This window comes from Clinocottus analis, unplaced genomic scaffold, assembly GCF_023055335.1.
Source record: "Clinocottus analis isolate CAN_PGR_092001 unplaced genomic scaffold, fCliAna1.0.p SCAF_2, whole genome shotgun sequence".
Taxonomy (NCBI): Eukaryota; Metazoa; Chordata; class Actinopteri; order Perciformes; family Cottidae; genus Clinocottus; species Clinocottus analis.
Window position 1 is genome coordinate 223,762 of NW_027175931.1, and position 23,374 is coordinate 247,135.

At 44.4% G+C, this 23,374-nt stretch overlaps 5 protein-coding genes and 1 non-coding gene across 6 annotated transcripts; 3 read left to right on the forward strand and 3 right to left on the reverse strand.

The window, feature by feature from the left end:
* Positions 1-1,020: 1,020 nt before the first annotated feature.
* Positions 1,021-2,637, reverse strand: polr2d (RNA polymerase II subunit D). The gene is made up of 4 exons (XM_068585367.1): positions 2,372-2,637; positions 1,555-1,735; positions 1,384-1,479; positions 1,021-1,226 (listed from the first exon to the last, which is right to left on the reverse strand). The coding sequence occupies exons 1-4, from the start codon at positions 2,448-2,450 to the stop codon at positions 1,148-1,150; spliced, it is 435 nt and encodes a 144-aa protein (XP_068441468.1). The 5' UTR covers positions 2,451-2,637; the 3' UTR covers positions 1,021-1,147.
* Positions 2,638-3,013: 376 nt separating this feature from the next.
* Positions 3,014-3,085, reverse strand: trnag-ucc (transfer RNA glycine (anticodon UCC)). The gene has a single exon. It is a non-coding gene; the product is annotated as a tRNA-Gly (tRNA).
* A 4,510-nt stretch (positions 3,086-7,595) lies between these two features.
* On the forward strand, positions 7,596-8,528 carry LOC137791058 (olfactory receptor 4B13-like). The gene has a single exon (XM_068585763.1). It carries the CDS (start codon positions 7,596-7,598, stop codon positions 8,526-8,528), a length of 933 nt encoding a protein of 310 aa, XP_068441864.1.
* A 4,220-nt stretch (positions 8,529-12,748) lies between these two features.
* Positions 12,749-13,717, forward strand: LOC137791061 (olfactory receptor 11A1-like). Its single transcript, XM_068585766.1, has one exon. It carries the CDS (start codon positions 12,749-12,751, stop codon positions 13,715-13,717), a length of 969 nt encoding a protein of 322 aa, XP_068441867.1.
* Positions 13,718-17,325: 3,608 nt separating this feature from the next.
* Positions 17,326-18,252, reverse strand: LOC137790949 (olfactory receptor 4B13-like). Its single transcript, XM_068585573.1, has one exon. The coding sequence runs from the start codon at positions 18,250-18,252 to the stop codon at positions 17,326-17,328; it is 927 nt and encodes a 308-aa protein (XP_068441674.1).
* Positions 18,253-22,447: 4,195 nt separating this feature from the next.
* On the forward strand, positions 22,448-23,374 carry LOC137790224 (olfactory receptor 56A5-like). The gene has a single exon (XM_068584227.1). It carries the CDS (start codon positions 22,448-22,450, stop codon positions 23,372-23,374), a length of 927 nt encoding a protein of 308 aa, XP_068440328.1.

A 23,374-nucleotide genomic window follows, 5' to 3' on the forward strand; every position in this document is an offset into this window, starting at 1 on the left:
TCATTTTGTCAAAATTAAATGTTTGATGAATGTACAAATATATATACATATATATATATATATATACATACATATATATATATATACATATATATATATATACATACATATATATACATACATATATATATATACATACATACATATATATATACATATATATATATACATACATACATATATATATATATATATATATATATATATATATAAAATATATATATAAAATATATATATATATTCTGTTTGCATTCCTCTGATTCATGTGTTTTATGTTCCATAATGTTGTAAAGGTATTTTATCAGCTAAATGGCCACGTGCCTCTTTGTTTACCTTTTTTTTAACGTCTCCGTTCTTCCATTGGGAACTGCGTGTTTAACGTCATGTTGAAGTGCATTGTGGGTAATTCCCTTCGGCATAGTCAGCATCTAATGTTGACTTACTGAAAGGGTTCATAAAGAGCTCAACATGTCCGCCACAGAGCCCTCAGGCCCTCCACCATGTGACACTGGGACACCCCTAAACCCTCAAGGACTTCACGGGAGCCTCAAAGTCCGTGAGTCATGAGGGAGGAGACTGGGATTGAGCCTATGACTCACTTCCTGTCTCTTAATGACTCACTTCCTGTCTCTCTTAATGACTCACTTCCCGTCTCTCTTAATGACTCACTTCCCGTCTCTCTTAATGACTCACTTCCTGCCTCTCTTAATGACTCACTTCCTGTCTCTCTTAATGACTCACTTCCTGTCTCTCTTAATGACTCACTTCCTGTCTCTCTTAATGACTCACTTCCTGTCTCTCTTAATGACTCACTTCCTTTCTCTTTTAAAGGCCCAAGGGTTTAGGGTGGAGATTGGGATTGGACCTGCCTTCCTGTCTCTCTTAATGACTCACTTCCTGTATAACTTAGTGTCTCATTTCCTTTCTGTGGCTCAGAGCGTAATGTTGAAGACACAGTGGTTCTGAAGACCGGAACCAGAACCAGAAGAACCTTTAAACCAACAGACCACAGCAGCAAAGTAAGAAAAAACAAAGTAAAGTTTATTGAGAGAACGAGATCAGCTGAGTGATGTCATCGGATCACATGATCTCCATCAATCAGTTCAGTCCTGATAATATAAAAAGGGTCCTGGACCTGGACCTGGTCTCAGTACTGGAAGCTCCTCTTGGTCTGGATGTCGTCCAGGATCTGCTGCAGCTCCTCGTCTTCAAACCGACCCTCCACGCTGCCGACACGGGAAGGAGGGTTACTGGTCTAGTCTGGGTTGAGTCTAGTCCTGGTCGAGTCTAATCTAGTCTGGTCCTGGTTAGTCTTGTCCTATTGAGTCCGGGTCTAGTCCGGTCCTGTCTAGTCTGGTCCTGGTTAGTCCTGGTCAGACTCACCTGGGGATCAGGGCCTTGGCCTCCTCTGCAGCTTCGGGGCACAGGTTGGCTAAACTGGCGAGCTCAAACTTGTGCAGCTTCTTCTGCAGCAGCAGGCTGAAACAGAAGGGGGTCCGGATCAGACCCGGGTCGGACCGCCGAGACCGGAGGCGGCCCCACCCGAGTCCTCACCTGCGCACGGCGGTGATGGTCTCGCGGTTCTTGAAGCGGCTGAAGCGGGCCGTGTAGTTGAGCGTCTTCATGAAGACCTCGGACAGCTCCTGCTCGTCCTCGGCGCTCTCGTTCTGCTGCTTGCGGTGCTCCAGCAGCATGTGCACCTCGGAGTTCAGCAGCGTCTCCGAGCCCTCGAACTCTGGGGAGGGCGGCCATGTTTGTAGTTCTCTCATGTAACAGTGTAGTACTACAGTGGAGGTACCAGTACCACAGTGTGTAGTACTACAGTGGAGGTACCAGTACCACAGTGTGTAGTAGTGCAATACAGGTACCAGTACCACAGTGTGTAGTACTGTAGTAGAGGTAACAGTACCACAGTGTGTAGTATTGTAGTAGAGGTACCAGTACCACAGTGTGTAGTAGTGCAATACAGGTACCAGTACCACAGTGTGTAGTACTGTAGTAGAGGTAACAGTACCACAGTGTGTAGTATTGTAGTAGAGGTACCAGTACCACAGTGTGTAGTACTGTAGTAGAGGTACCAGTACCACAGTGTGTAGTACCACAGTGTGTAGTACTACAGTAGAAGTACTAATATCACAGTGTGTAGTACTGCAGTAGAAGTACTAATATCACACTGTGTAGTACTGCAGTAGAAGTACTAATATCACACTGTGTAGTACTACAGTAAAGGTACCAGTACCACAGCGTGCAGTACTGCAGTAGAGGTACTAGTACCACAGCGTGCAGTACTGCAGTAGAGGTACTAGTACCACAGTGTGTAGTACTGCAGTAGAAGTACTAGTACCACAGTGTGACTAGAGTGTTGTAGTACCTTTAGGAAACAGCAGCTGTGACGCGTCTTCTTCTACGTCTCCAACCGCCGCCGCGTTTCCCGCCGCCATGACGCGCATGCGCAGTAGCCGGCTACCGGCGGAGCTTCAACAGCAGCAGCTGCGGTACCGGAGCGGTAAGCGCAGCGGTAAGCGCAGCGTCCCGGGGACCGGAGGCAGCAACGTGGGTCAGACAGAACCAGGGTCCGGTCTCAGCTCGGCGTCTTTCACGCTGCGGTCTCACACAAACACTTCCGGCCTTGAAACAAAGCACTTCCGCTCCGATGTCGTCCTCCTTCAAAATAAAAGCAGCAGCCTACAGTGCCCTCTGGTGGCCATTCCGTGTTACAACACCTCATGTTGTACTACGGTCTATAAATACAACTTATAATATTGTGTTACACACAATACATATACGGAAATAAACCTCGTGTTGGACTTCATGGTAATACATGTAATGTTATATTTAAATTCCGTAACTAGAGGACAATATATAATAGTAAATTCAACAAAAAACTCTTGCTGTGCAGACTTTGAACATCTACCTTATTGCTAACTGGATATAAATATCACAAGTCTATCACAACAACTATTACAGTACAAGAAGCAAAATTAAATGTTCCTCAGCTAACAAAAAGAAAAAATGCGTTGGCCGGGAATCGAACCCGGGTCAACTGCTTGGAAGGCAGCTATGCTAACCACTATACCACCAACGCATACATATCAGATCAAACCTCTGGGAACCTAAAGACACACCAAGTTCAGACGTGTCTAGCAACAAAATCTCACGTTTTAGTCCAGTCTACTCCTTAACTGAAACCTTTAGCCACTCTACTCTGTGACTTCCACCTTAAGTTCAGTCTACTCTGTTACTTAAACCTTTAGTCCAGTCTACTCGCTAACTTAAACCTTTAGTCTAGTCTACTGATTCACTTAAACCTTTAGTCCAGTCTACGCTGTAACTTAAACCTTTAGTCCAGTCTACTCGTTAACTTAAACCTTTAGTCTAATCTACTCCTTAACTTAAACCTTTAGTCCAGTCTACTCTGTAACTTCCACCTTTAGTCCAGTCTACTCTGTTACTTAAACCTTAAGTCCAGTCTACTCTGTTACTTAAACCTTTAGTCCAGTCTACTCTGTAACTTAAACCTTAAGTTCAGTCTACTCTGTAACTTAAACCTTTAGTCCAGTCTACTCTGTTACTTAAACCTTAAGTCCAGTCTACTCTGTAACTTAAACCTTAAGTTCAGTCTACTCTGTAACTTAAACCTTTAGTCCAGTCTACTCTGTAACTTAAACCTTTAGTCCAGTCTACTCTGTGACTTCCACCTTAAGTCCAGTCTACTCTGCAACTTAAACCTTTAGTCCAGTCTACTCTGTGACTTCCACCTTAAGTCCAGTCTACTCTGTTACTTAAACCTTTCGTCCAGTCTACTCTGTTACTTAAACCTTTAGTCCAGACTACTCTGTAACTTAAACCTTAAGTTCAGTCTACTCTGTAACTTAAACCTTAAGTTCAGTCTACTCTGCAACTTAAACCTTAAGTCCAGTCTACTCTGTAACTTAAACCTTAAGTTCAGTCTACTCTGCAACTTAAACCTTAAGTCACATATTTCAAGATGTCTTGGAGGAAAACGTTTTCCTGCTGCTGTTTGAGTTTGACTTTGGAAGAAGATTTGATTCATGCCTTGTTATATTTCCTTTAACGCGTCATCATTAGTGAATAGTGTTTAATGTAAAATTGCTTCTGTTTTTTTAAAAAACACATTTAAAGTGTCGAACAAAACTTTGGTAAAACTGAGATGATTCTTTGATGAAGTGAACTCCACAGAAGTTACATCACTCTTGTCAACATGTTTGTTGCTTCACATCAGCCACAGTTTCCTCTAATTCCCTCTGAGGCAAATTAGTCCGAATTGTTCACCAGTGAGACCAATCAGTCCAAACAGACCTCAGCACAGGTTCCACTGGTCTGCAGAAGGCTGGTAATGACCTCCCCTCAGACCGCTCTGAGGCAACACAAACCCAACTATGATGTCAACAGAGAACTCCTCAAGAAGTTCAATGAGAAAGTTTTCTTTCACTTCTACAGACGCGTCAGTCCACGAAGACTCTGAGACGAGCAGCTAGTTTCTGTTCAAGCCAGAAGCAGTGTTATGTAAAGGTCTGTTTAGGAGATAAAGCCACATAGGGAAGCCCCCATATAAGAGACATTTCTTTGACCTCTGGGAAAAATGTTTGAAAGTTAAAACAAAAAGATTGAAGCAGAATATTTATTTAAGAAACTATCATATCTTTCTTTGTTCAATAACTTTTGGACTGAGATCGTTACAGAGACGAGGACTGAGAGAGATGAATAATAGCATGCAATGCTTCTGTAAGTTGATGTCTTATGTATATAACTTTGAGCAAAGCAGCAACACAAACATGTTGCCTTATATGTTAAATGGAGTTTGTTTAACAGATTGAACGATGACGTACATGAAGCGTGTGACTTATACACAACTAAATAATTCTACTGTGAACCTCCCTTAGGCAGAAGAACCCTTGTGCCTGTGCCCCCGTGACCTTCACATGAAGGCCACATACTCTACCAAACCTAAATACCACTAACTCTCTGCTTGAGGGTTGCCCCTAACCCTCTGCCGGGTGGTTACCTCTAACCCTCTGCCTGGTGGTTACCTCTAACCCTCTGCCTGGTGGTTACCTCTAACTCTCTGCCTGGTGGTTACCTCTAACCCTCTGCCTGGTGGTTACCTCTAACCCTCTGCCTGGTGGTTACCTCTAACCCTCTGCCTGGTGGTTAACCCTAACCCTCTGCCGGGTGGTTACCTCTAACCCTCTGCCTGGTGGTTACCTCTAACCCTCTGCCTGGTGGTTACCTCTAACTCTCTGCCTGGTGGTTACCTCTAACCCTCTGCCTGGTGGTTACCTCTAACCCTCTGCCTGGTGGTTACCTCTAACCCTCTGCCTGGTGGTTACCTCTAACTCTCTGCCTGGTGGTTAACCCTAACCCTCTGCCGGGTGGTTACCTCTAACCCTCTGCCTGGTGGTTACCTCTAACCCTCTGCCTGGTGGTTACCTCTAACCCTCTGTCTGGTGGTTACCTCTAACCCTCTGTCTGGTGGTTACCTCTAACCCTCTGCCTGGTGGTTAACCCTAACCCTCTGCCTGGTGGTTAACCCTAACCCTCTGTCTGGTGGTTACCTCTAACCCTCTGCCTGGTGGTTAACCCTAACCCTCTGCCTGGTGGTTACCTCTAACCCTCTGCCTGGTGGTTAACCCTAACCCTCTGCCTGGTGGTTACCTCTAACCCTCTGTCTGGTGGTTACCTCTAACCCTCTGCCTGGTGGTTAACCCTAACCCTCTGCCTGGTGGTTACCTCTAACCCTCTGCCTGGTGGTTACCTCTAACCCTCTGCCTGGTGGTTAACCCTAACCCTCTGCCTGGTGGTTAACCCTAACCCTCTGCCTGGTGGTTACCCCTAACCCTCTGCCTGGTGGTTACCTCTAACCCTCTGTCTGGTTGTTAACCCTAACCCTCTGCCTGGTGGTTACCTCTAACCCTCTGCCTGGTGGTTACCTCTAACCCTCTGCCTGGTGGTTACCTCTAACCCTCTGTCTGGTGGTTACCCCTAACCCTCTGTCTGGTTGTTAACCCTAACCCTCTACCTGGTGGTTACCTCTAACCCTCTGCCTGGTGGTTACCTCTAACCCTCTGTCTGGTTGTTAACCCTAACCCTCTGCCTGGTGGTTACCTCTAACCCTCTGTCTGGTTGTTAACCCTAACCCTCTGCCTGGTGGTTACCTCTAACCCTCTGCCTGGTGGTTACCTCTAACCCTCTGCCTGGTGGTTACCCCTAACATTCTGCTTGGTGGTTACCCCTAACCTTCTGCCTGGTTGTTAACCCTAACCATGTTCTGTTGGACTCACAACACCCTGTTCTGGCAGATGGGTGTGAGGGTCATCATGATCCACAAAGGGTCCTCTGGACGATGTGCAGCCTTCATGTGACAAGCAGCAGAGACTGTTTGTGTCACTTGTGGAAAGAGCCACCTGGGATCCACAGACTGGGCCTTGAGTTCCAGCTCTGTCTGTTCTGGAAGGAGCATCGTTTAGTTTGGTAACAAGGTTCAAGTTACCTGTTAGTGTTTCAAAGTGTTTCTTTATTTGTTGCGACAATTTCAAGGTTTCTCCGATAGCCGATTGCTCGGTCTGCTGCTTCAGGTAGAACGCTTCAGGTAGAGCGCTTCAGGTAGAGCGCTTCAGGTAGAACGTGTCGTCGCTCTTTCTAACTGTCTTGACAGGTCAAGGAGAAAAACAGTTTATTCACACAGTTCAATTTTACCTTGGAGATTAATAAAGTACTTTTCATTTCATTCATTCCAGCTGAGAGCAGTTAGGCCTCTTCCCAGGATACCGGCCCCTGAGCCTCTTCCCACAGTTCCCCCTTCAGCTGAGCCAAACCACGCCCCCTCCACCACAGGTTCATCTCAGAGAGCCCAGTTAGAGATTGATTGTTCCAAAAGGCCTGTTGGTTGGGATCAGAGGACGCTAACTCCTCCCACATTCAAGTTCCTACATCTGAACCCCGTCTAACACCGAATCACATGGGTGAACTAAGTCGGGTAACCCTATACCGGGTCTGGTATTCGTCTAAAGATCTTCTAGACAACCATCTGCAAATCTTCCAAGTATTAAAAGTTTGGGTTTCCTCGTCTCAGCAGCTGTTTTCTGTGAGATGCCGGATCACATTTTACAGATAAAAAACTGGGTTTTCTCTAAAGAAAAGAGAATAATTCAGATACAGACGGTACATTTGGGGTGAAATAGTTCTTTATTGTTTCGCTACAAAAAGGAGGCGGTCTCCTTCATATCAAGTTTTTGCTAACTTCCTCTTGACCAATCAGAGAACAGCAAGATTGGTTCTCTGAGGAGGTCAGTCAGCTGATGTGGGCTTTCTACTGTAGAAGATGCAGAGTTCCAGCTCATTAAAAAGACTCACAGTGACATGAACTCTTTAGGTTGACTGTAAACATGTTTTTACATATGTTTCATTTCTGACAGTAAGTAAATACCATATTATAATTTGTTAAACAAGCACATTAACAGTGAGGTTCTTATGAAATGTTTCGGTTTAAGGTTTGTTGAACTTTGCTTCTAAAAGAAAAGTCATGATGATAATGTAATGTCTTCTAACGGGCCTATTGATGTTTCAAAGGATTTATGAAGATGAACTCCACACAGGTTTTGTATTTCACACTTCCTGCTTACTTTGACACTGGAGTTCTCAAATACTTATACTTTACTATCATCATGTCTTTGTATATGTTAATTGTTGGTTCCAATGTGTTGCTCATTGTGGTTATCTGTGTGAACAGAAGCTTACATGAACCTATGTACCTGTTTCTCTGCAGCCTGTTTGTAAATGAACTGTTTGGTAGTACAGGGTTTTTTCCATTCCTTCTGGTTCAGATCCTCTCTGACATTCACACGGTTTCTGCTCCATTTTGTTTCCTGCAGATATTTTGTCTTCATTTCTATGGAAGTGTTGAATATTTTACTTTAGTAGTCATGTCTTATGACCGATACCTTGCTATCTGTTGTCCTCTCCATTATAATAAACAGATGACATTCAGTAAGGTTGCCATCCTGTCTGTGTTTGTCTGGTTGTACAGTGTGTTTGCAACTGTTGTCATGATGTCTTTGAGTGCCCCTTTACAGCTGTGTGGGAACACCATTAACGAAGTGTACTGTAACAATTACGCCATTGTTAAACTGGCCTGTTATGACACAACGGTCAATAACGTCTATGGACTTGTTTATATGTTCACAGTAATATTTTCTCTTATTGTTCTGATTCTTTACACCTACGTGAGGATTCTTAGAGTTTGTTTCTCTGGTTCTACGCAGACCAGACAGAAAGCTGTCAGTACCTGCACACCTCACGTAGCCTCTCTGCTCAACTTCTCCTTCGGGGTTTTCTTTGAAATCGTGCAGGGCAGGTTTGATATGAGCAGAGCACCCATTATGTTGCGCATCTTTTTATCTCTATACTTTCTCACTTGCCAACCGCTCTTCAACCCTTTAGTGTACGGACTGAATTTGACAAAAATTCGCATCATATGTAAAAGTATTGTCTTTGGTAAAAGAATGTAGAGTACTTCCTGAGTCATCGTTCATAGACGAGACACCCTGATGAGACAGTTACAATAACTGTAATGTGTGTATTGAATGTGTCCTTGATGATGTAAAATTAAACATGTAAATAAAGTTGATTTGAATCCTTTACAGATTTTGAATGCTTCTATTCTTAAAGATTTAAGGTCTATTTTGTGACTTGTTAGCTTATTCAGAAGTGTTTTTAAATGACATTACATGAAAAACCTAATGAGCTACTTCAAATGGCTGTGTTTTAGTTGGTGGTTGCTATGTAACTACTGAACATTGCTGTTTAGTTTTCATCATTTATTTTACTTTATTTATTCACAGAAGATTAAATACAATATGTTGCTGTCCTCCACAGTCTCCTTCCCTCATGCGGACATGCTCAATCATTCTGGATTTAGAACGGATGTTACATGGAAGTACACATGAGTCTTTTACAAGTTTCATGTTTTTTTTTTAGAAAACTGCAGAATATGTTTTTTCAAAACACTTAGATTTTTATTTTAAATCCATATTCATGAGTCTAAAACAATTGAATCAAACATCAAAACACATGACATCAGAGGAATGCAAGCAGAAATTATATATATAATATGTATTTACATTCATCAAACATTTAGTTTTGACAAAACAACTAAATACATAATATTATTTGATCTAGTCAAGTGATATTCAGCTAAGTGCTGTTCTATTTATATTTACACCACATTCTTCTTCTCCTTTTTGGAGACCAACCCTCTGCCTGGTGGTGACCTCTAACCCTCTGCCTGGTGGTTACCTCTAACCCTCTGTCTGGTGGTTACCTCTAACCCTCTGTCTGGTGGTTACCTCTAACCCTCTGCCTGGTGGTTACCTCTAACCCTCTGCCTGGTGGTTACCTCTAACCCTCTGCCTGGTGGTTACCTCTAACCCTCTGCCTGGTGGTTACCTCTAACCCTCTGTCTGGTGGTTACCTCTAACCCTCTGCCTGGTGGTTACCTCTAACCCTCTGTCTGGTGGTTACCCCTAACCCTCTGTCTGGTGGTTACCTCTAACCCTCTGTCTGGTGGTTACCTCTAACCCTCTGTCTGGTGGTTACCTCTAACCCTCTGTCTGGTGGTTACCTCTAACCCTCTGTCTGGTGGTTACCCCTAACCCTCTGTCTGGTGGTTACCTCTAACCCTCTGTCTGGTGGTTACCCCTAACCCTTTGCCTGGTGGTTACCCCTAACCCTCTGTCTGGTGGTTACCTCTAACCCTCTGTCTGGTGGTTACCCCTAACCCTCTGCCTGGTGGTTACCTCTAACCCTCTGTCTGGTGGTTACCCCTAACCCTCTGTCTGGTGGTTACCTCTAACCCTCTGTCTGGTGGTTACCCCTAACCCTCTGCCTGGTGGTTACCTCTAACCCTCTGTCTGGTGGTTACCCCTAACCCTCTGTCTGGTGGTTACCTCTAACCCTCTGCCTGGTGGTTACCTCTAACCCTCTGCCTGGTGGTTACCTCTAACCCTCTGCCTGGTGGTTACCCCTAACCCTCTGCCTGGTGGTTACCTCTAACTCTCTGTCTGGTGGTTACCTCTAACCCTCTGTCTGGTGGTTACCCCTAACCCTCTGTCTGGTGGTTACCTCTAACCCTCTGTCTGGTGGTTACCCCTAACCCTCTGTCTGGTGGTTACCTCTAACCCTCTGTCTGGTGGTTACCTCTAACCCTCTGTCTGGTGGTTACCTCTAACCCTCTGCCTGGTGGTTACCTCTAACCCTCTGTCTGGTGGTTACCCCTAACCCTCTGTCTGGTGGTTACCTCTAACCCTCTGCCTGGTGGTTACCCCTAACCCTCTGTCTGGTGGTTACCTCTAACCCTCTGCCTGGTGGTTACCTCTAACCCTCTGCCTGGTGGTGACCTCTAACCCTCTGCCTGGTGGTTACCCCTAACCCTCTGTCTGGTGGTTACCTCTAACCCTCTGCCTGGTGGTTACCTCTAACCCTCTGCCTGGTGGTGACCTCTAACCCTCTGCCTGGTGGTTACCTCTAACCCTCTGTCTGGTGGTTACCTCTAACCCTCTGCCTGGTGGTGACCTCTAACCCTCTGTCTGGTGGTTACCTCTAACCCTCTGTCTGGTGGTTACCTCTAACCCTCTGTCTGGTGGTTACCTCTAACCCTCTGCCTGGTGGTTACCTCTAACTCTCTGCCGGGTGGTTACCTCTAACCCTCTGCCTGGTGGTTACCTCTAACCCTCTGCCTGGTGGTTACCTCTAACCCTCTGCCTGGTGGTTACCTCTAACCCTCTGTCTGGTGGTTAACCCTAACCCTCTGCCTGGTGGTTACCTCTAACTCTCTGCCTGGTTGTTAACCCTAACCCTCTGCCTGGTGGTTACCTCTAACTCTCTGCCTGGTTGTTAACCCTAACCCTCTGTCTGGTGGTTACCTCTAACTCTCTGTCTGGTGGTTAACCCTAACCCTCTGCCTGGTGGTTACCTCTAACTCTCTGCCTGGTTGTTAACCCTAACCCTCTGTCTGGTGGTTACCTCTAACCCTCTGCCTGGTGGTTACCTCTAACCCTCTGTCTGGTGGTTACCTCTAACTCTCTGTCTGGTGGTTAACCCTAACCCTCTGCCTGGTGGTTACCTCTAACTCTCTGCCTGGTTGTTAACCCTAACCCTCTGTCTGGTGGTTACCTCTAACCCTCTGCCTGGTGGTTACCTCTAACCCTCTGCCTGGTTGTTAACCCTAACCCTCTGTCTGGTGGTTACCTCTAACCCTCTGCCTGGTGGTTAACCCTAACCCTCTGTCTGGTGGTTACCCCTAACCCTCTGCCTGGTGGTTACCCCTAACCCTCTGTCTGGTGGTTACCTCTAACCCTCTGCCTGGTGGTTACCTCTAACCCTCTGCCTGGTGGTTAACCCTAACCCTCTGCCTGGTGGTTACCTCTAACCCTCTGTCTGGTGGTTACCTCTAACTCTCTGCCTGGTTGTTAACCCTAACCTTCTGCCTGGTGGTTACCTCTAACCCTCTGCCTGGTGGTTACCTCTAACCCTCTGCCTGGTGGTTACCCCTAACCCTCTGCCTGGTGGTTAACCCTGGTATTCCCAGACTGGGCCTTGAGTTCCAGCTCTGTCTGTTCTGGAAGGAGCATCGTTTAGTTTGGTAACAAGGTCCATGTTACCTGTTAGTGTTTCAAAGTGTTTCTTTATTTGTTGCGACAATTTCAAGGTTTCTCCGATAGCCCATTGCTCGGCCTGCTGCTTCAGGTAGAGCGCTTCAGGTAGAGCGCTTCAGGTAGAACGTGTCGTCGCTCTTTCTAACTGTCTTGACAGGTCAAGGAGAAAAACAGTTTATTCACACAGTTCAATTTTACCTTGGAGATTAATAAAGTACTTTTCATTTCATTCATTCCAGCTGAGAGCAGTTAGGCCTCTTCCCGGGATACCGGCCCCTGAGCCTCTTCCCACAGTTCCCCCTTCAGCTGAGCCAAACCACGCCCCCTCCACCACAGGTTCATCTCAGAGAGCCCAGTTAGAGATTGATTGTTCCAAAAGGCCTGTTGGTTGGGATCAGAGGACGCTAACTCCTCCCACATTCAAGTTCCTACATCTGAACCCCGTCTAACACCGAATCACATGGGTGAACTAAGTCGGGTAACCCTATACCGGGTCTGGTATTCGTCTAAAGATCTTCTAGACAACCATCTGCAAATCTTCCAAGTATTAAAAGTTTGGGTTTCCTCGTCTCAGCAGCTGTTTTCTGTGAGATGCCGGATCACATTTTACAGATAAAAAACTGGGTTTTCTCTAAAGAAAAGAGAATAATTCAGATACAGACGGTACATTTGGGGTGAAATAGTTCTTTATTGTTTCGCTACAAAAAGGAGGCGGTCTCCTTCATATCAAGTTTTTGCTAACTTCCTCTTGACCAATCAGAGAACAGCAAGATTGGTTCTCTGAGGAGGTCAGTCAGCTGATGTGGGCTTTCTACTGTAGAAGATGCAGAGTTCCAGCTCATTAAAAAGACTCACAGTGACATGAACTCTTTAGGTTGACTGTAAACATGTTTTTACATATGTTTCATTTCTGACAGTAAGTAAATACCATATTATAATTTGTTAAACAAGCACATTAACAGTGAGGTTCTTATGAAATGTTTCGGTTTAAGGTTTGTTGAACTTTGCTTCTAAAAGAAAAGTCATGATGATAATGTAATGTCTTCTAACGGGCCTATTGATGTTTCAAAGGATTTATGAAGATGAACTCCACACAGGTTTTGTATTTCACACTTCCTGCTTACTTTGACACTGGAGTTCTCAAATACTTATACTTTACTATCATCATGTCTTTGTATATGTTAATTGTTGGTTCCAATGTGTTGCTCATTGTGGTTATCTGTGTGAACAGAAGCTTACATGAACCTATGTACCTGTTTCTCTGCAGCCTGTTTGTAAATGAACTGTTTGGTAGTACAGGGTTGTTTCCATTCCTTCTGGTTCAGATCCTCTCTGACATTCACACGGTTTCTGCTCCATTTTGTTTCCTGCAGATATTCTGTGTGTATTCATATGTGTCTGTAGAGTTTTCTAACTTAGCCGTGATGTCTTATGACCGATACCTTGCTATCTGTTGCCCTCTGCAGTACAACGCCCAGATGACCTTTAACAAGGTGGCCCTGCTCATCGCTGTCCCATGGTTGTACTCCTTTCTGACCATTGTGGTGTTGATCTCTTTGATTGCTCCTTTGCAGCTGTGCGGGAACGTCATCGACAGAGTTTACTGTCTGAACTACTCCATCGTGAAGCTGGCCTGCTCCGACACCCGCGTGAACAACATCTACGGGCTCATCATAACTTTCCTCACAGTCTTTGGTCCTGTTTCTGTCATCTTCTACACGTACGTTAAGATCTTTAGAGTTTGTTTCTCCGGCTCCAAACAGACCCGGCAGAAAGCGCTCAGCACCTGCTCGCCTCACCTGGCCGCCCTGCTCAACTTCTCCTTCGGGGTTTGCTTTGAAGTGTCACAGAGCAGGTTTGATATGACAGGTGTGCACAGGATACTGAAAATAGTTTTATCGTTGTATTTCCTGACATGCCAGCCGCTCTTCAGCCCCGTGATGTACGGACTGAAGATGTCTAAAATCTGCCTCGTGTGTAAAGGGTTGTTGTTTCGCTCGGTGTTGAAGCGTCGAGCAGGTGAACCGAACCGGAACGACCGGTAACCGGACGCCTCACTGGTGATGCCCGCTGTTAACGCTGACAATATATTACATTTACTGAGCTGTTATTCTCATGGAGACGATCTTAAATGTGCAAAACCCACTTATGAGCTTATAAACAGTAATGCTCCAAGTGCTGCATTTAGTCAGGAATGTTTTTAGGGTTTGAGAGAACGAAGAGACGGGTTTCTGCGTCCTGTTGTCAAAATATTGATTGCATAATATTGTTTCATGTTTTAATTGTTTAATGTTTTAATTAATAATTTCAATGTTTTTTTTAGAGATATAGTTCCCATTGCGCCCATCACCTCATCACACACTAGAATAAACTAATCTATTTTAATCTGCTTTACACTATGTTATGTATTTTTATTGCTTTTACTATTTCTGTGTTGACTATGTAAAAATATTAGTAGTATTATTATAAACTAACAAACACTAACGCACAAGTTCTGTCCTCACTCAGAAGTCTTGCTCCAGTTTAAACCTAAAGTTCAAACCTAAAGTTTAAAATTGAATCCTCTCTTCAGTTGGATCTCATCCTCTAAAGTTCTGGATTCAAAACACTCGCCAAGGAATGGCTCTTCTTAAATGCAACGTAAAGGACAAAAAAGAGTTTTCCTGATCTAAACATTCAGTGTTGAAGGTTTAAAGGCAGATTCGTGCTTTGTGGTTCTAACTGAAACGGGCTGCCTAAACAGACTGAGCGATTGTTTTATAAAACTGTAAATCATAGCTTGTTTTATAAATAAAAGCCCCAAACTGCTGTATTTGGATGTATTGAACACCAATAAGTAATATACAAATGAAATATATGGTTTGGTACATGAGGAAATTCCAATATCATTCAAATATCCCAAATGGCCCCAATTTAATTACATTTTTCTTTTATTAATAATTTTTAAAATTTTGTTTCCCTGTTATTCACCATTTTTATTTCTCTAACTTTATTATTGAACAATCAACTAATGCAATTATTCAGATATTATGTCTGCCATGCCATGCTATAGATATGTGTTAGAAATTCTAATGCCAGTGTAAAGTCCACATTAAATAAATAAAGTATTAAAGTATAAGTCAAAGTTCAATGAGGTTTTGTTCATTCCAAGCCACGGAGAAATTTTTTGTCATGGGGAATGATGCATTGCCACGGCAATAGTGTTGAATAAGAAGTCACAATATTTATAATGAAGTATTATCAATGTGTTATTGCTCTATTTACACAATGTGAGACTGATCTGGTCAATGTGCTAAAAGTAATACATCAAAGTAAAAAAACGTGTGATTTCCTTTTGCCAGTAGGTGGCGCTGTAACATGGGATTTCATTTTGTACGGAATTGTGTTCAGGGCTGAACAAACACTATGCATGAGAAATGTGGAGCAGATTGGATAATGTACCTTGGAGTTACAACAACTTCCTTTTCTTGGCAAACTGTACAAAATGGGCCTGTAATGGCCGCCATACCACGTCAAGGTTGTTCAAGGAAAACCCACCTTTTTAAAAGGTTTTCATCATAATGGTCTTAAGATGATTCTGAAAAAATGTAGGGCAGGTTTGATGGCTAAAAAGCAAAAATTGGGAGATTAACTGGAGAAAAAGAAGAAACACTACAGTTTCTTGTCATGGTGTACAGGGACATATTTTTTAATATACACACAAATCAAATGATTAGGTTCTTTGTAAATGAAATATGTTCGGACTAACCATATAACGAATGAATAAACAATACAATAACGTAAAATTAACAAGATTAATATGGAACACTTGATCAATCATAATCAATCAGTCAACACTGTGCTGTCCTTCCGCTGTGGGAGCTGAACATCAGCTCCACCATGATCCAGGACCTCAATGGAACCTGAACATTACAAAGAAGGCTCAGCAGAGGATAATCTTAATTATGAGACCGATGAAGAAGTTCAACCTCCATCCATCCATCCATCCATTATCAGCCGCTTATCCGGGCTTGGGTCTCGGTAGCAGCAGGTCCAGCTGGCTTCACTTCCACGACTGGCCAGGCCCCACGACACTCGTCTCAACATGATCCATGTCGGGCGCAGCCCGCGCAAGCTCGCTAGTTCGATAATGATCATGGGCGTCCGGCGGTGGTCTATAGTTCATTTTCAGTCCGACAATTACTCAGAGGCAGTCCTCCTCAAATAATGTCCGAAAAATAGCCGCCGCTGCGGCTGCTATTTTTTGCCCAAAATGATCAAAAATTCCTCCGGGAATCATGTCACACCCTGTGAACTCTTTTTTTGTCGACGATGAGGCCCTAAAGTCCTGAAAGAACTGTACTTTTGTAAACACCTTTTTTCCACTTAACTGTATTTAATTCAGTCCATAGACCGCCTATTGACCACCTGTCAATCGAGTTTAGGAGTGCTCACGGTGGAGATGCATCTTTGTGAATTACAGCCCTTAATTCCTGGTAACATTTTCTCTGAAAACTGTGTTTCTGAAATCATGCGAGAGGTCATTTTCTCACGCTTGTTAAAGTGGCGCACTATAAAGATAATGAAAAAAAAAGTTGGGGTTTGTTCTTTTACAATTAATCTGGCACCCCTGGTACTCCAGATCTCAGACCCCTGGTACTCTAGAGAGCTCGACAAGTTTTTTTCTACATTTCTTTTCTAACTTTGATCTAATAGCCGAGGTACTTAAAAAAAAGTTTTTCTTCTCTCCGAGGGTGGGGGGATTTTACTCCAAAAGTAGCAAGGGGTCGACTTCACTCAAATAGACCCAGACAGGGTCCCTCAAGTCCGGGTACAGGTCCGGATGCAGGTCCTGGTCCTGTAGGGGATCCACATCACTCAAACAGACCCAGACAGGTCTCACTAAGTCCGGGTGCAGGTCTTGGTCTGATAGTAGATATCGGCATAGTGTTAAGTCAGGGGAGAAGAAAAAAGAGAGAAGTTTGTTTTCTTTTGTCTGGTTCGATGTTCAAAGCTTCAGTAAAGTTTAAAAGAAAACCCAGAACATGTTTGACTGATTCATTCCTTATTTTAAAACCATAACCCCAACCCTAAGCCTTACAGTAGGACTGCCATTTTAGTCACAGAATATGTAATCATGAGCAAGGAACATTGCCGCACATTGTAACACAATATAACTGTCACAAATATTAATATAATAATACACAGTTTTGTATTAATTCTAATATAATAGAATGTTCTTCTCAGTACACCAGAGGAGATATCTTGGTTCAAACTAAGTTCAAGACTTTAAACATAAAATTACACATCATGACAATCCATTCAAGCCATTTCTGATTATTGGCAAACTATCGTTTTTCAGATTGAGAAAATATCAACGTCTCCCATGTATATAATTGATTTGCATCTTTAAATCAGCCTTGCTTTCAATAAAAACACATTTCTTGTTGTTGTTTTTTTTTTATCACATTCTTTAATAAGTCTTTGTGGAATTATCATTACAATATGATAAGAAAATGTGCCTTAACTTGGCATGTTTATCTATTACTTGTGAATTCACAGAAGTCGTGCAGCTGAATATCAACTGTCATACTTTACACCTTCCACAACCACAAATACATCCTCAATGTCTGGTAAACCCTTGAATCTGCTGGGAGGCACTGACAACAGAGGCCTACATTTTAGCAAAGACAAGACTTTTACAAATGATACGGATTTTGGACAAGTTTAGTCCATACATTAAGGGGTTGAAAAGTGGCTGGCATGTAAACCAATATAATGATAACAAAATCCTCAAAGTATTAGGTAGATTGTTCATATTAAATCTGTTCTGTAATAATTCAAAGCAAGCACCAACAGAAAAGTTGAGCAGAGAAGCGAGGTGAGGTGTGCAGGTACTGACAGCTTTCTGTCGGGTCTGCTTAGAACCAGAGAAACAAACCTTAAAGATCTTAGTGTAAGTGTACACGATTAGGGTTAGAGGACAAAAGATGGAGAGAGCAGTAATAAAGAGGCCATAGATGTTATTACCTGTTGTGTCATAACAGGCCAGTTTGATAAAAGAGTAATTATCACAGTAGACTTTGTTAATGATGTTCCCACACAGCTGCAAAGAGCTACTCAAGCACGTCATCACAACACACACTAGTAAAGGGAAAAGCCATGTCACAGCAATAAGAACAGTGCTCTTGTCAAATGTCATACATGTGTTATATTGCAGAGGGAAACAGATAGCAAGATATCTGTCATAAGACATCACGGCTAAGCTACTGAACTCTACAGCTCCATAAAAATGTAGAAAGAAATTCTGCAGGAAACAAAATGGAGCAGAAACCGTGTGAATGTCAGAGAGGATCTGAACCAGAAGGAATGGAAACAACCCTGTACTACCAAACAGTTCATTTACAAACAGGCTGCACAGAAACAGGTACATAGGTTCATGTAAGCTTCTGTTCACACAGATAACCACAATGAGCAACACATTAGTGCAAATAATTACAACATATGAAGACAAAATAAGCATGAAAAATAAGTATTTTAAAGCCCCTGTGTCAAAGTAGGCACTAAGTGTGAAATATAAAAACTGAGTGGAGTTCATCATGATCTTCTTTTGCTTCATAAAGTGGTTGTAACACTGTTGATAGAACAAACTAATTCCAATAAGTTACATTTTGTTCTAGTATAACTCTACATTTGTTATGTGCTATGTGTAGCTGGAATATTAAACACTAATTGTACGAAGCCAAAAGAAAACAAAAACATTTATTATCAAGAAAACTACTGGAATAACTTTACCAAACTCGATTCTGTAATTTAAAGTCTCTACAACACTAACATAACAGTGTAAACATGTATCTGAGGACCTGCTGGAGTCGGAGTCCCTCCTAACTGAACTGAAGCTCTGTCACTGCTTCTTTTCACACTTTCCTGTCGGAGGACGCCCACAGCCAGACGGACATCATTCCTCAAACTGACGTCAGCAATGTTGTGACTTAATTAGATACTTAATATTAGTAAAGGTACAAACAAACAGTAAGGACTTGTATAATCGTTCATTTGGATATCTATAATGAGTCAAACCTAATATGTGTGTACAATTCATATTTCCATTTCTGTATTTCATACCAAAATTATGTCCTACAGACGTACAGAGATCTTCCATCTGGAATCTCTGATGAGGTGTCGAAACTACATTTTTTTAATAAAACACAGGCTAAGCTTAGTCATTGTGGATTTCCACAAGAAGTTTATAGCAGAAACAGAGATTTTTTTTCATGGTGGATGGTGGAAAATATAACTGTATGCAGGGAGATAAACCATGGAGAAAAGCCCGCCCTTTCTCTGGCGCATCCAGCTTGAATGACACAACTAAGTAGACTCAAACAGTTCAGTTTGTCAGGTGCACGCTGGGGAGGTGCCAGGGCTTCTTGTTCAAATGCCCGCCAGGTGATTGACCACAAGTTCCAGACAAGGTTTCGTAGGTGGTTGGATTACTTTCGGACTTTGGACTTGGCTATAAATACGTTGAGCTTTGACCGGCCTTATTCCATGCATTACGTGACCTTCATGGAGGATCTGCATTATCAATTCCGTCCGCAATTCGTCTGAAACTACCCTCTTCCTTGAACGTCCATCCGATGTTCCAAGTGTCGCTGATCAAACCAATGTCCATTAGTACCCTGTGTATCACCCAGTACCCTGTGTATCACCCAGTACCCTGTATCACCCAGTACCCTGTATCACCCAGTACCCTGTATATCACCCAGTACCCTGTGTATCACCCAGTACCCTGTATCACCCAGTACCCTGTATATCACCCAGTACCTTGTGTATCACCCAGTACCCTGTATCACCCAGTACCCTGTATATCACCCAGTACCTTGTGTATCACCCAGTACCCTGTGTATCACCCAGTACCCTGTATCACCCAGTACCCTGTATCACCCAGTATCCTGTATCACCCAGTACCCTGTGTATCACCCAGTACCCTGTGTATCACCCAGTATCCTGTATCACCCAGTACCATGTGTATCACCCAGTATCCTGTATCACCCAGTACCCTGTGTATCACCCAGTACCCTGTGTATCACCCAGTATCCTGTATCACCCAGTACCCTGTGTATCACCCAGTATCCTGTATCACCCAGTACCCTGTATATCACCCAGTACCCTGTATCACCCAGTACCCTGTATATCACCCAGTACCCTGTGTATCACCCAGTACCCTGTATCACCCAGTACCCTGTATATCACCCAGTACCTTGTGTATCACCCAGTACCCTGTGTATCACCCTGTATCCTGTATCACCCAGTACCCTGTGTATCACCCAGTATCCTGTATCACCCAGTACCCTGTGTATCACCCAGTACCCTGTGTATCACCCAGTATCCTGTATCACCCAGTACCATGTGTATCACCCAGTATCCTGTATCACCCAGTACCCTGTGTATCACCCAGTACCCTGTGTATCACCCAGTATCCTGTATCACCCAGTACCCTGTGTATCACCCAGTATCCTGTATCACCCAGTACCCTGTGTATCACCCAGTACCCTGTGTATCACCCAGTATCCTGTATCACCCAGTACCCTGTGTATCACCCAGTACCCTGTATATCACCCAGTACCTTGTGTATCACCCAGAACCCTGTGTATCACCCAGTACCCTGTATATCACCCAGTACCCTGTATCACCCAGTACCCTGTGTATCACCCAGTACCCCTTATCACCCAGTACCCTGTGTATCACCCAGTACCCTGTACATCACCCAGTACCCTATGTATCACCCAGTACCCTGTATATCACCCAGTACCCTGTGTATCACCCAGTACCCTGTGTATCACCCAGTACCCCTTATCACCCAGTACCCTGTGTATCACCCAGTACCCTGTATATCACCCAGTACCCTGTGTATCACCCAGTACCCTGTGTAGCACCCAGTACACTGTATCACCCAGTACCCTGTGTATCACCCAGTACCCCTTATCACCCAGTACCCTGTGTATCACCCAGTACCCTGTATATCACCCAGTACCCTGTGTATCACCCAGTACCCTGTGTATCACCCAGTACACTGTATATTACCCAGTACCCTGTATATCACCCAGTACCCTGTATATCACCCAGTACCATGTATCACCCAGTACCCTGTATCACCCAGTACCCTGTGTATCACTCAGTACCCCTTATCACCCCGTACCCTGTATATTACACAGTACCCTGTGTATCACCCAGTACCCCTTATCACCCAGTACCCTGTATATTACCCAGTACCCTGTATCACCCAGTACCTTGTGTATCACCCAGTTCCTTGTGTATCACCCAGTACTCTGTGTATCACCCAGTACCCTGTGTATCACCCAGTACCCTGTATCATCGTTCACAGAAGATTAAATACAATATGTTGCTGTCCTCCACAGTCTCCTTCCCTCATGCGGACATGCTCAATCATTCTGGATTTAGAACGGATGTTACATGGAAGTCCACATGAGTCTTTTACAAGTTTCATGTTTTTTTTTTTCGAAAACTGCTGAATATGTTTTTTCAAAACACTCAGATTTTTATTTTAAATCCATATTCATGAGTCTAAAACAATTGAATCAAACATCAAAACACATGACATCAGAGGAAAGCCAGCAGAAATTATATAAATATGATATGGATATGAACACAGCTGCTACTGCAGCACAGAGACCGGACGGTTCGCTGCAACGGGTCCAGAACCCCACAACAACCCAGACCAGGGGTGGGCAATTATTTTTCCCAGGGGGCCGCATGAGGTACAGAAAATATTATGGAGGGCCGGACCGATAGCCTAAACTCATTTATGTTCTCTCCGCTACGGAGTTGGATAGGACTTCCCAGCATGCAATTCTGTGGTATAATTTTATAAATGTAAAACCATGATGAAAGTTCTTGTCCCTGACAGCTAAGTAGCTCCACTCAGACTGACCTGGACTCTAGCTGTGAAAAGTAATTGTGACTGCCTGTTGACATTCATGGCAATGTGCTGCTGGTTTGTCGGTGTGTCTGCCAGGCCCAATATTAATAATAATTACCCCAAAAAAATCCTTTTTTTTCATTTATTTAATTAGAATATTTATAATATTTGGCCCCTCTGTGATCCTCATCAGGAAATCCACCAGCAAGTCTGTTTCTCAGGCTGCAAGTGAGATGCTAGCTGCTAGCTAACAGCTAGAGGTTTCTAGAAGCTGTTTTGTTGACAGAAGTCTTGCTGCCTCACTGACCATCACACTGACCATCAACCACAACGTCCACTCCCCGTGTCCTTTAACCTGCAAAGGGTTAAACTGCTCTGCTCCCATAGAGACACAGGAGGAGGAATCTGATTGGATGAAACTCTTAAAAGCAGCTTCATGAATGCAGCTGCAGGCTGAAGGCAGAGCAGCAGAGGAAGAAGGAAGTGACATGATGACATCACAATGACACGATGACATCACTATGACACATGGAGAGGATTAGTGGAGAACTTTTACATCATGAAATACCTATAACTTAGTGATTGTGTTTAGGCCATCAGAGAAGGCTTAGAGGCCCTGATGGCCACCACTGGTGTGACGTGACAAAGCCCTGGCGGACAATGTTTCATCAGCTAAGAGCTTCAGAAACATTGTGTTGCCTTCAGGACCCCAGAGGAATAATCCACAGACGGATACCAGAGCTTTAACAACAGCCAGGAGAAGAAGGAGGAGGAGGAGGAAGCCTTAGTCTGATATCAGACCCAAAGCATGCTGAGACATGAACCCAAGTCCAGCCGGGAGCGGGTGTAGTCCAGCATGAACAGCTCTTCGGCCTCCATCAGCTTCTCCGCCTACGGCTCTCTCCGCCGGTACAACGCCGCTCTGCTGGTCTGTATATCCGTGCTCTACGTTTCCTGTCTGTGTGTGAACCTCTTCCTGGTCCTGGTGATTTGGCGGGAGTCCGGCCTGCACCGGCCGATGTACGTGCTTCTGGTGCACCTGTGTCTGAGCGGCGTGGCCGGCAGCTCCTCCGTCTGCCCTCACGTCATCCGGCTGCTGCTGGCCGACAGACCCCGGACCAGCCTGGCCTGGTGTCTGACTCAAGTGTTCTTCATCAACGTGTACAGCGGCTGCATATTCTGCATCTTGGCGCTGATGGCCTACGACCGCTACGTCTCCATCTGCAAACCTCTGCTGTACCGCTCCATTGTGACGCCGGCTCGGGTCCGGGCGCTGCTGCTGCTGGTGTACCTGAGCCTGGGCTGGTCCTCGGCCGCGCAGGTGGTCCTGACCTCCAGGCTGCGGCTCTGCAGACACACTGTGGACAAGCTGCTGTGCGACAGTCTGGTGGTGGCGCGGCTGTCCTGCGAGAGCTCTGCGGCGGTCAGCGTGTTCGGGCTGTGCTCCGCCATCTGGGTGGTGCTGTGCCCCTGCGTGCTGGTGCTGGGCTCGTACCTGCGCATCCTGCCGGTGCTGCTCAGGGGCTCCGGGGCGTCGCGGGCCAGAGGCCTGCGGACCTGCACCCCTCACCTGGTGACCTTCGTCAACTTCTCCGCCGTCTCTTTCTTCGGGGTCATTTACAACCGGCTGAGCGACCGCGTTCCCGAAGCCGCGGCCGTCCTCACGTGTGTGAACTTCTTCATCGTCCCCCCGCTGCTCCATCCCATAATTTATGGTATTAAAATGCAGGAGATTAGGCAAAGTGTGAAGAAAATGATGAAAAAGAAAATGATTCAAATGTGA